Source organism: Danio rerio, chromosome 18 (genome assembly GCF_049306965.1).
Source record: "Danio rerio strain Tuebingen ecotype United States chromosome 18, GRCz12tu, whole genome shotgun sequence".
Lineage (NCBI taxonomy): Eukaryota > Metazoa > Chordata > Actinopteri > Cypriniformes > Danionidae > Danio > Danio rerio.
The window spans coordinates 1,301,749-1,314,650 of record NC_133193.1 but is presented as its reverse complement, the minus strand read 5'-3'; the positions used below and the strand labels follow the sequence as shown (position 1 = coordinate 1,314,650).

The 12,902-nt window shown below is 37.4% G+C and overlaps 1 protein-coding gene across 1 annotated transcript; it reads left to right on the top strand.

Annotated features, from left to right (window-relative positions):
* The first annotated feature begins 7,915 nt into the window (after window positions 1-7,915).
* On the top strand, window positions 7,916-11,754 carry cox5ab (cytochrome c oxidase subunit 5Ab). The gene is made up of 5 exons (NM_001305577.1): window positions 7,916-8,071; window positions 9,573-9,689; window positions 10,006-10,127; window positions 10,572-10,707; window positions 11,613-11,754. Exons 1-4 carry the CDS (start codon window positions 8,008-8,010, stop codon window positions 10,683-10,685), a joined length of 417 nt encoding a protein of 138 aa, NP_001292506.1. The 5' UTR covers window positions 7,916-8,007; the 3' UTR covers window positions 10,686-10,707; window positions 11,613-11,754.
* The last annotated feature ends 1,148 nt before the right edge of the window (window positions 11,755-12,902 follow it).

Genomic DNA, 12,902 nt, shown 5'->3' with positions numbered 1-12,902 from the left:
GACAGAACATTGCATTAACATTAACTAGTGTGTCTGCTTACCTGAATATAAACTCACCGGCCTCTTTATTAGGTATACCTTCAGACTCCCTTTTCCCTTCAGAACTGCCATAATCCTTCATGGCAGAGATTCAACAAGGTACTGGAAATATTTATGACATGCTGCGTTATCCTGCTGGAAGTAGCCATCAGAAGATGGAGACACTGTGCTCATAAAGGGATGGACATGGTCAGCAGCAATACTCAGGTAGGCTGTGGCGTTGATGCTCAATTGGTACTAATGGACCCAAAGAAAATCTCCCCCACACCATTACACCACCACCACCAGCCTGAACCGCTGATACAAGGCAGGATGATCCATGCTTTCATGTTGTTGAGGCCAAATTGTGAGCCGAGCATCTGAATGTGTCAGCAGAAATGGAGACTCATCAGAGCAGCAACGTTTCTCCAATCTTCTATTGTCCAGTTTTGGTGAGTCTGTGTGAATTGTAGCCTCAGTTTCCTGTTCTTAGCTGACAGGAGCGGCACCCGGTGTGCTCTTCTGCTGCTGTAGCCCATCCGCCTCAAGGTTCAGAGGTTCAGAGATGCTCTTCTGCAGACCTCAGTTGTGTTGAGTGCCTATTTGCTGGAGGTAGAAAGTTTTTTTTATATTTATGTGGTTGTTTACATTTTATTCCTTTAATTTTTCCTATTTAAATACATTTGTGTACTGCTGTGCATCCCTGTGTGTGTAATAAGCAGTGTGTACATGCCTTTTGGACCCCTATAAGTGCATATCACTGACGCCTGTAGTTACTTTAAATAATAACATAATTTTTTTAATAAGAGCAAACTTTTTATGTTAAAAAAATGTTTAAATGTATATGGGTCAGTTGGTGTTTCTGTGTGGAGTTTGCATGTTCTCCCCGTGTTGGCGTGGGTTTCCTCCGGGTGCTCCGGTTACCTAAATTGGCCGTAGTGTATGAGCGTGTGTGTGTGTGAATGTGTGTATGGGTGTTTTCCAGTACTGGGTTGCCGCTGGAAGGGCATCCACTGTGTAAAGCATATGCTGGAATAATTGGCGGTTCATTCCACTGTGATGTCCTCTGAAATAAAGACTAAACTGAAGGAAAATGAATGATTAAGGGTGTGAATGAGTAACGTGCTGAAAGATATTTGTGTTGTGCTGTGCATCCCTGTGTGTGTAATAAGCAATGTGTTCATGCGTTTTGGCCTTGCATAGGCACATATCACTAACGCACTCTAAAAATATCATATAAAACTCTGCGCCATTGACTTTAGAGCAGCTTTTACTTGATTGATGTCGAAGTCTATTACAGTTTCCTCAAAATAGCACCAACGATATGCCTTAACATGCGTACTTTTCAGACCAGCACGCCTATAAGCACACAGATAGGCGCAAATATATTTGATATTTAAGCAACGTTGCGCAAAATGTGATAACGATACCTGCGCTGGTCTGAAACTAGCAAAAAGCACTTGCACCACATCTGGCACCGCATTGCACCGGGTGCATGAATTGTAAACTTGTAAGTCTCTCTCTCTCCCACACACACACACACACACTCTCTCTGCTGTTGTAGGAGTTCACTATCTCTCCCTCTGCAGATGCCGGCGTCTTTTCTTATCAAGAAGAATGGCCGCTGCCTCCGTTTTTCAGACACTCTTATCTGGGGATCCTTTAAATTGAATATTTACTAGGCTGATGTTGCAGTCGGGCCCCGTTCTCTGCGCACCGGACGGACCAGAGCCTCACAAACCGGATCTGTCAGAAGAATAACACACAGATTGATTATGCATTCAGAGGAAATGAATGTGAACGTCCACAAAAGGGATGTTCTGGAAATTATGCAAACCATTTTCATTTCATATAATAGTAACTGCAAAGGAAATGGAATGAAAATATGAGCAATGCGACGGACTTTCACACAGTTCTGATCATTGTCCAGTTGGACTGTAAAAACCATCCAGCGTATAATCAAGTCTGGTAAAATGCTTTAGGTTGACAGACTTTAACTGGGTCTTACAGACATCAGCCAAAATATGGTGAAACAGACACAGGTGGACACAGTGGAATTGTCTTAGTGTCTGCACTCATTTTATTCTCTATTTTTTAAGCCAGGAAACTATAGGCACACTGTTTTCATCCACTGTTCATTTTCATATAATGAGTTACTGACTTTCAAGCTTTTTGGGGGGCAAACATCCTAAAATACACTTTAACATGTTGATTATGTTGCACTTTATTTATTTACCATGTTATTTGATTATTTTATTTAATACAAAGACCCGCCTTTACAGTTTTATTTCTGTATACATTCAGATGATGTATGCCAAACATTTGTATTGTGATAAAACAAACTTTACACTATTATTAATATGTGTGTTCTGATTACACACATCAAACTTTACACACACTTTTAAAAAGGGGGACCAGACGGTGTGTTCCAACATATAAATATATTTATATATCACATTTATCACAGCAAAGCTGGCCAAAGTACCGAACATACACAAGGCTTTACAATCACATACAGAGGATTGTTGATATCATCAACTCTGTTATTGTCATCTGTTATCATCTACTCTGGTGTTCTCATCTCTGTTATCGTCTACTAGATTATTGTCAACTCTGTTATCGTCAACTCTATTATCGTCAACTATATTACTGTCAACTTTGTTATCGTCAGCTCTGTTAAGGTCACCTCTGTTATCGTCAACTCTGTTATCGCTAACTCTTTTATCGTCAACTATATTATTGTCAACTCTGTTATGGTAAACTCTGCTATCGTGAACTCTGTTATCGCCAACTGTTATCATAAACTATATTATCGCCAACTCTATTATCATCACCTCTGTTATTATCAACTCTATTGTCATAACAATTTTATCGTCAACTCTGTTATTGTTAAGTTTGTTATTGTCAACTATATTATTATCAACTACATTATTATCAACTCTGTTATAGTCAATTCTGTTATTGTCAACTCTATTATTGTCAACTATATTATCGTCAACTCTGTTATTGTCAACTCTATTATCATTAACTTTGTTATCATCAACTATATTATTGTTAACTCTGTTACCATCAACTGTTATTGTCAACTATGTTATCATCAACTGTTTTCAACAACTCTGTTATCATCAACTATATTATCATAAACTTTGTTTTTATCAACTATTTTATCACTAACCCTGTTATCATCAACTCTGTTACCGTCAATTATATTATCATAAACTTTGTTATTGTTAACTATATTATAATAAACTTTGTTTTCGTCAACTCTGTTATCGCCAACAATATTATCATTAACTCTGTTATCGTCAACTTTTATCAACTACATTATCATTAACTGTGTTTTTGTCAACTCTGTTATCGTCAACTGTTATTAACTATATTATCATAAACTCTGTTTTTGTCAACTACATTATCATTAACTCAGTTATCATCAATGCTGTTATCGTCAACTGTTATTGTCAACTTTTATGAACTGTTATTATCAACTGTTGTCAACTATATTTTGATTAACTCTGTTATCGTCAACTTTGTTATTGTCAACTGTTATCGTCAACTTTTATCAACCATATTATCATCAACTCTGTTATCACCAACTATATTATTATTAACTCCATTATCGTCGACCTTGTTATCGTCAACTTTGTTATTGTCTACTTTGTTATCGTCAACTTTTATCAACTCTGTTTTCGTCAACTCTGTTATTGTCAACTAAATAATTATTAACTCTGTTATCGTCAACTGTTTTCAACTCTATTATCATCAACTCTGTTTTTGTCAACTATATTTTCATTAACTCCGTTATCGTCGACTTTGTTATCGTCAAATTTGTTATTGTCAACTTTGTTATTGTCAACTTTATCATCAAGTTTTATCAACTCTGTTTTGGTCAACTCTCTTTTTGTCAACTATATTTTCATTAACTCCGTTATCGTCAACTTTGTTATTGTCAAATTTGTTATTGTCAAATTTATCGTCAAGTTTTATCAACTCCGTTTTCGTCAACTTTGTTATCGTCAACTATATTATTATTAACTCTGTTATCGTCAACTGTTATCAACTATATTATCATCAACTCTGTTTTTGTCAACTATATTTTCATTAACTCCGTTATCGTCAACTTAGTTATTGTCAAATTTGTTATTGTCAACTTTGTTATTGTCAAATTTATCTTCAAGTTTTATCAACTCCTTTTTCGTCAACTTTGTTATCGTCAACTATATTATTATTAACTCTGTTATCGTCAACTGTTATCAACTATATTATCATCAACTCTGTTTTTGTCAACTATATTTTGATTAACTCTGTTATCGTCAACAATAGTATCATTAACTCTGTTACCGTCAACTGTTATCAACTATATTATCATCAACTGTTATCGTCAACTCTGTTATTGTCAACTATATTATCATTAACTTTGTTATCTTCAACAATATTATCGATAACTCTGTTACCGTCAACTGTTATTGTCAACTATATTATCATCAACTCGGTTATTGTCAACTCTGTTAACGTCAACTCTTTAAAAATATTTTAGATTTTTATTTATATATATTTTTTAAATATTTATTTTGTAATTTAACCTATAAGAATGAAGAATCAATGAAATAGGTTATTTTGTATTAAAAGTCTTTACATTTCAAACTCCCTCTCTCCATCTTTCCCTCTCTCTATCTCTCTCTCTCTCTCTCTCTCTCTCTCTCTCTCTCTCTCTCTCTCTCTCTCTCTCTCTCCTTCATTCCTGCATGTTGAATTAATGGGAGCAGTTGAGGGTGTAATTGCAGTGCTGGAGTCAAAGCTGTGAGACACGATAATGTCCGTTGAATAAAAGCCTGGCAGAGTTTACGCACTGAACAATATTAGCGGATTACACACATCAAACAAGCTCTGATTAATGCCTGAGAGGAGGACACAGTCCAAACAGGAGGAAATCGCAGATAATTGTAGGAATATTTGAAAGCGCTAATGACCTGAAATCATCCTGCAGAATGAACAGAAGAAGCACTTCCTGTTGTGTCAGTGTGTGTGTGTGTGTGTGTTGATGCTTTAGATTTCGACTGAACATTTGTAATTGTGGCAGCACATGTAATAAAGGTGTCTGTAAATGACGTTGTTTCATAGTTAAGAGGAATTGATGACGTCATGTGAAGAGTAAACACATTTTAGAGGCGGAGCATATAGTGTCACATTATATTTACGTAAAAATATCATGAAGATAAAGAGCTTTAAATTTCATTTGACATATCATTTTAATAGTATTTTTGATGTGATTAGAATTTTTTAAATATTATTTTGCCTTGCAACCACACACACACACACACTGGCCATTTTATTAGGTACACCTGTCCAACTGCTCGTTAACGTAAATGTCTAATCAGCCAATCACATGGCAGCATCAGAATGAGGAAGAAAGGAGATTTAAGAGACTTTGAGCGTGGCATGGTTGTTGCTGCCAGACAGGCTGCTCTGAGTATTTCAGAAACTGCTGATCTACTGGGATTTTCACGCACAACCATCTCTAGGGTTTACAGAGAATGCTCCGACAAAGGAAATATCCAGTGAGCGGCAGTTCTGTGGGCGCAAATGCCTTGTTGATGAGGCCAGAGGTCAGAGGAGAATGGCCAGACTGGTTCCAGCTGATAGAAAGGCAACAGTAACTCAAATAAGCACTCGTTACAACCGAGCTCTGCAGAAGAGCATCTCTGAACACACAACATGTCCAACCTTGAGGCGGATGGGCTACAGCAGCAGAAGAGCACACCGGGTGCCGCTCCTGTCAGCTAAGAACAGGAAACTGAGGCTACAATTCACACAGACTCACCAAAACTGGACAATAGAAGATTGGAGAAACGTTGCTGCTCTGATGAGTCTCCATTTCTGCTGACACATTCAGATGCTCGACTCACAATTTGGCCTCAACAGCATGAAAGCATGGATCATCCTGCCTTGTATCAGCGGTTCAGGCTGGTGGTGGTGGTGTAATGGTGTGGGGGAGATTTTCTTTGGGTCCATTAGTACCGATTGAGCATCAACGCCACAGCCTACCTGAGTATTGCTGCTGACCATGTCCATCCCTTTATGAGCACAGTGTCTCCATCTTCTGATGGCTACTTCCAGCAGGATAACGCAGCATGTCATAAAGCTCAATCATCTCAGACTGGTTTCTTGAACATGACGATGAGTTCACTGTACTCAAATGGCCTCCACAGTCACCAGAGCTCAATCCAATAGAGCAGCTTTGGGATGTGGTGGAACGGGAGATTGGCATCATGGATGTGCAGCCGACAAATCTGCAGCAACTGTGTGATGCTATCAAATCTGCAGCAACTGCAGTTCTTTCAGCCACAATTGAGTTTGTTTTCCTAAATACTCAACTTAAAATAAAACGATTTCTTAAAACTACAAAGTTTTTTTGTATTTATTTTTGGTATACTATTAATTAATGTTTATATATGGAATAATGTAAACACACACACGCATCAAAAATATTTTGTTTATAATTCTAAATTAAATTTTGACAAATATTTGTCATTTTTGTCAATTTTATCTGGTGCGGCAACTACAATAAAATGTATCATCTTAAAATCTAACATAATATTATCTAATATAATATAATATATAGGCCATCATGGTGGCTCGGTGGTTAGCACTGTGTCCTCACAGCAAGAAGGTCACTGGTTTGAATCCCGACTGGGTCAGTTGGTGTTTCTGTGTGGAGTTTGCATGTTCTCTCTGTGTTGGTGTGGGTTTCCTCCGGGTGCTCCGGTTTCCCCCACAGTCCAAACACATGTGCGATAGGGGAATTGGGTAAGCTAACTTGTGCATAGTGTAGGAGTGTGAATCAGTGTGTGTGGGTGTTTCCCAATGATGGGTTGCAGCTGGAAGGTTATATCTATGCGTAAAACAAATGCTGGATAAGTTCACGGTTAAATACTAAGACTAAGCTGAAAAGAAAATTAATTAATTCTCTATATATTTTAAGAAGATCGCAAAGTCAGGTTTACAATTAGAGAATTTACATTTGTGAATGTAAAATTTTCAAAAAAAAAAAAATTACATTTATTTAAAAAAAAACATTATTTTCTTTTGTGGGGTCTGAATTCTGGTAGAATCTTCACCTTAACGAAAAAATCATCATTACTCCAAAACTCCTGAATATCAGCATTCACACAAAAGGACCAACTAAAGTCAATCGCTGTAATGTAATTGGACAGCGAGTGACGTCACTGCCCGCGTTTCCCGCGAGTTTCTGTGTTTCTGCCGCCATCTGGCGCTTCAGCGCTGCATGTACAACACAGACAGCAGAATAACACCGAATAATACACGTTTACCGTTCCAAAAAAGCTTAATTAAGCGTAAAAAAGTAAAAGAAGGAAAATAGTTGTTATCAACCAAAAATTCAAATAATTATTATAAGAAGAAATAATAAATATATTTTATAAATGTAAAAATTTTTAATTAATAAAATATTAAATTAAAGGGACAGTTCAACCAAAACTGCACATCCTATCATCATGTACTCAGCCTGCGCTTGTTCAAAACAAAATCGAGTTTTTGAAGAAAGCTGAAAACCATTTACTTCCATGGTATTTGTTTTTCCTACTATAGAAGTCAATGATTAGCGGTTTTCAGCTTTCTTCAAAATATCTTCATTTGTGATCAACAGAAGAAAGAAACTTATAAAGGTTTGGAAGCACTTGAGTGAGAGTAAATAGTGAGTAAATGTTCATTTTTGTGGTGAACTAGCCCTTGAATACCATGTTTTAAAATATAAATATTAACAGAAATAGCCATATAATAAATATAAAATAAGCTAAACGGCATAAAAGTATTATAAACATAATCATCCCAATGGCACAGCATTGTCAAAAATGTATATAAGAAATATCTATGGGCCCGCCCTACTCTAGTGCATCATGCCGCTGCGCGTCAGACGTCATCAGCGCGCGCCGTGTCCTGCAGTTTTCTCTGATCGGTCACCGGAGCTTCAGGATGATTTCAGCGGCGGTTCTTCGCGGTTTTCTCGGTTTGAGCCGAACCAGAGCCGCTCAGACAGGTAATAAAATACACAGACACACACACACTGATGCTGAAGTTTCTCAATTTACTCACTCTCTCACACTGATCCGCAGCGCGCCGACAGTGTCATTGAGCTCTCATTGATTTACTGCATTCAGTCGCGTGTGTGTGTGTGTGTGTGTGATTGAGGAGATTGTGCTGTTGTGAGTGTTTATTTGTTTTTATGTGCGTGTTTGTCCTTGTATTGACCCACATCACACACACAGACACACACTGAACCTCAACCTTCAGTCACACCTGCGACAGGTCACGTGCTGGACGGATTTTCATTGGTGACTCTGATTAAGCTGCACAGGTTTGCCAATAGCCAGCAACACACTCAGTGAGTCAAACTTAATGAATACATTTTAATGTCAAATAAATGGCATCACTTTAAAAAGAAGGTTCATAAGTTAATGCATTTACTAACATGAACAAACAATAATACATTTGTTATAGTATTTGTTCATCTTTGTTAACGTTGGCTAATGGTATTAAGTATAATACTGCAAGTTCATGTTGACTAATGTTAACAAGCACTACTTTTAATTTTAATAGTGCATTTTTAAATGTTAAACTGTGATTAATAAATTCTTTTTAAGATTTTTCCTACTTGGTTAATATTAGTAAATACCTAAACTAACATTAACTAATAAACCATTATTCCTAAGTGTTACCAACATAAACAGCATATTAAGTAAATATAATGTTACATGAACACATTCTGTACATTTTCATAATTAAATATATCAAAACTTATTTTCTGATTATATCCTTTATTGCTAAGAGCTTAATTTGTACAATATTAAAGGTGTTTTTCACCATATTTAGATTTTGTTTTTTTAATCCTCAGATTCAAGATTTTCTATTATTATTTGTTCATTTATTTATTTTCTTTTTGGCTTAGTTCCTTTATTAATCAGTGGTCACCACAGCAGAATAAACCGCCAACTTATCCAGCATATGTTTTACACAGCGGATGCCCTTCTGGCTCCAAGTCATCACTGGGAAACACCCATACACTCCCATTCACACACATACACCACGGACAACTTAGCCCACCCAATTCCCCTAGAGCAGCGCATGTGTTTGGACTGTGGGGGTAACCGGAGCACCCGGAGGAAACCCACACCAACATGGGGAGAACATGCAAACTCCACCCAGATGTATATCTGTGTTGTGTGTTCAGAGATGCTCTTCTGCAGAGCTCGGTTGTAAATTAAACAGCACACTTATAATGGTCTGTGCTTATTAAAATAAGTTTTTTCTAATGTAATATTCTGTCAGATGTGTAAAACTTAGTGTTTTGAAGGACACTGACAAAGAATACAGATTTCAGATGATTGTTATTGAGTATATCATTAAAATACTCCAGGCTGTGCTTTTTACATATGGATTTTAATATGGTTCTTGTTAAAGAAATGAGTTGTGGTCATGGGGAAAATGGACACACTTTATTATTATTTTCTCTCTGAATGTGTGTTCGCTGTGTTCTCCAGCTCCTCTGGCTGTCAGATGTTACTCCCATGCTAAAGTGGAGACAGATGAAGAGTTTGACTCCCGCTGGGTGACGTACTTCAGCAAACCAGACCTGGATGCCTGGGAGCTGCGCAAAGGTCACACACACACACACACACACACACACACCTTTTATGAGATTTATCCAGTTGTAAGTAAAGTACTGTAATGTCTCTTGATCAAAATTACCAATATAATCACAGTGTAAATCATCAGTTTTCTATGTGAGTATATAGTGAAGTGTTGTTTATTTCTGTGATGGAAGTCTGTCACGTCTTATGTAAATATCTGATGATCAGGAGATATCTCTGATTATGATCATTGTTGAAGACAGTGCTTCACAGTTGTGTCTCAACCACTTCAACCACACATTTCATTATATTAACTCTCTCATGCTCTGCTCCTCCTCTGCAGGGATGAACACTCTGATCGGGTATGATCTGGTTCCGGAGCCCAAGATCCTGGACTCTGCTCTGCGGGCCTGCAGGCGGCTCAATGATCTGGCCAGTGCCATCCGCATCCTAGAGGCCGTCAAGGTGAGAAACACTCACCGAGAAGAACAGCTGATGCTTTACACTGGGTTTTCATCTATAAAGTGAATTAAACCTTTATAATTAGCACAGGGTGCCCTCAGGGTCTTAGAAAGTCTTAAAATTACTTTAGCTGTGTCCCACATAACATACTTATGCACTATTCTGCGCCATTTCATATGCGATCGTGTCAACATCCAAATCCAGCTAGTTGAGTAATCCATGTAAGAAGAATGGACTCCTGCTTATAGATTTCTAGTGATCATGAAGACACTGATTATCATGTTCAGGTGTTTTTGATTAGTGTTGGAGCTAAACTACACAGCACACCGGCCCTCCAGGATCATGTTTGCCCACCCCTGCTCTAGAGACAAAAGAGACGCACTTTATATCTCGTCTCCTTTAAGCTCATGCTCATCCTCACGGCTCTGCTGTTGTGTGTTTTGTCAGGATAAGTCTGGTCCTCATAAGGAGATCTACCCGTACGTGATCCAGGAGCTGAAGCCCACACTGCAGGAGCTGGGCATCTCCACGCCAGAGGAGCTGGGCATCGATAAAATCTGACCGCCTGCAGCGCTTCTGTGAGGTGCGTTTCTGTCCTTTCATACATGAAAAACAAACAATTGACTGGAAAAGTGTTAAGAATTTAACATGAGCAGCTCACTGAGTTTTACAACTAATATTACAAGATTATCATCTATCTGTCTGTCTGTCTGTCTATATATCCATCTATCCTACCATCTGTCCGTTTGTCCGTCTATCTATCTATCTATCTATCTATCTATCTATCTATCTATCTATCTATCTATCTATCTGTCTATCTGTCTATCTGTCTATCTATCTGTCCGTCCGTCTGTCTGTCTATCCATCTGTCTGTCTGTCCGTTTGTCTATCTATCTGTCTGTCTGTCTGTCCGTTTGTCTATCTATCTGTCTGTCTGTCTGTCTGTCTGTCTGTCTATATATCCATCCGTCTGTCTGTCTGTCTATCTGTGTATCTATCTAGCTATATGTCTGTCTATCAATACATCCGTCCGTCTGTCTGTCCATTTGTCCGTCTGTCTATCCGTCTATCTGTCTGTCTGTCTGTCTGTCTGTCTGTCTTATCTATCTGTCTGTCTATCTGTCTGTCTGTTTGTCTATACATCCATTCATCCGTTTGTCCATCTATCTATCTATCTATCTATCTATCTATCTATCTATCTATCTATCTATCTATCTATCTATCTATCTATCTATCTATCTATCTGTCTGTCTGTCTGTCTGTCTGTCTGTCTGTCTGTATATCTATCTGTCTGTCTGTTTATCTGTCTTATTTTATAAATATATTTTTATAAGATTATTTAATTTTATTATGTCACATGATTCAGAATAAATCCATTAAAACAACATTTCATTCTTATTTAAAAGACTGCAAACTGTTTTCTCATGCATTGTATAATCTTTCCCTGTGTGCTAATCTGCTAAAGTCATGTGTTTGCTTTTCTTTCAGGGTTTTTAGTGTTTTTCTGAAGGGGTTTTTCTACCTCTCGGCTCGATCTCTGATGTTCAGGAAGTCAAACTCGGTCCCGTCCTGTATAAATTATGGACCAATAATAAAAGAAGCAATATTGATGGAGAGAATTTCTGATTCACTGTGTGTCTGGAGTGTTTGTACGGTTATACACACACACACACACACACACACACACACACACACACACACACACTGATAGAATAACACAGTTGTGTTCATGTTGGATTTTGTTACTGTATGGTAATGTTTTTATACTTATCAGAGCATGGTTTAATGTTGTTTTGATTTAAATAAGTACACAAGTTTCATACATGATGATGGTTTATAAATTTAAATGCATTTTAATAAGTTCCATCTACTATTAATATTGGTATTTTAGATATTAAATGTGCTTTTTAATCTATTACATTAGTCTATTAGGATTTTTCATCAATGTAAATATTTGTTTTCAAATTTTGAGGATTTTATTTTTTATTAATATTTGACAAAATGGAGTTATGCCATATTTAAAATGCATTTAAAACATTTTTATTTTACATTTACTCAATGGGAAATTGCTAAAAGGGTACAATATGGTTTTATAACAATAAAAATCATAGTTATTTGTGAAATGTGATTACAATCACATACAAAAAAAAGTCATAACTGGGGAAAATGCAACGCTAAAGTCCAGCATCTACACATTTGCTTTAGTCTTGACTAGCGCGGTTGAATGACAATGACCTGAGAGTCCTGCAAAAATGTGGCGGTGCTATTGACGCATGCTCAGGGTCCGTACGTGATATCTAGTGTATATGTCTATGGCAAATCTATCCATCCATTTGTCTGTCTATCACGGAATGCGTCAATAGCGCAGCCATCTTGCTACAGGATGGCGCTCCTTTGAAATGAATGCGGGATCAAGGTACAGTGGAGGACTGTGGCCATCCAAAGCCAGGGATATACACATATATCTATGATCGGGAGTTTTCCTGACTTTTCTACATTGATGGATCAGTGATCGCACGGGCATTCCTGACAAAAAGCTTGTGTTTGTGTGTAAAGAAATGTACTATCCACCCTCCCTGTTAAATTTGATCTAATCATGTCCTGAAACACAGCTCCTCTCGTGCTTTCACTTCTCATACTGACGGAGGGAGCGATTCGTTTGTGAATGAATCTCCGTTATGAACAACTCTTTCACTAGCCGACAATAATACAAGTTTCTGGCAGCGCAGCATCTCGTTGTCATATTTCTTTTGCATTGTTTGCTGATTTTATTCAACA

Coding starts and splice junctions, on each gene's coding strand:
- cox5ab (NM_001305577.1), top strand. CDS start 8,008: ATGATTTCAGCGGCGGTTCTTCGCGGTTTTCTCGGTTTGAGCCGAACC. Junction 8,072..9,572: donor AACCAGAGCCGCTCAGACAG/GTAATAAAATAC, acceptor TGTGTTCTCCAG/CTCCTCTGGCTGTCAGATGT. Junction 10,128..10,571: donor GCATCCTAGAGGCCGTCAAG/GTGAGAAACACT, acceptor GTGTTTTGTCAG/GATAAGTCTGGTCCTCATAA.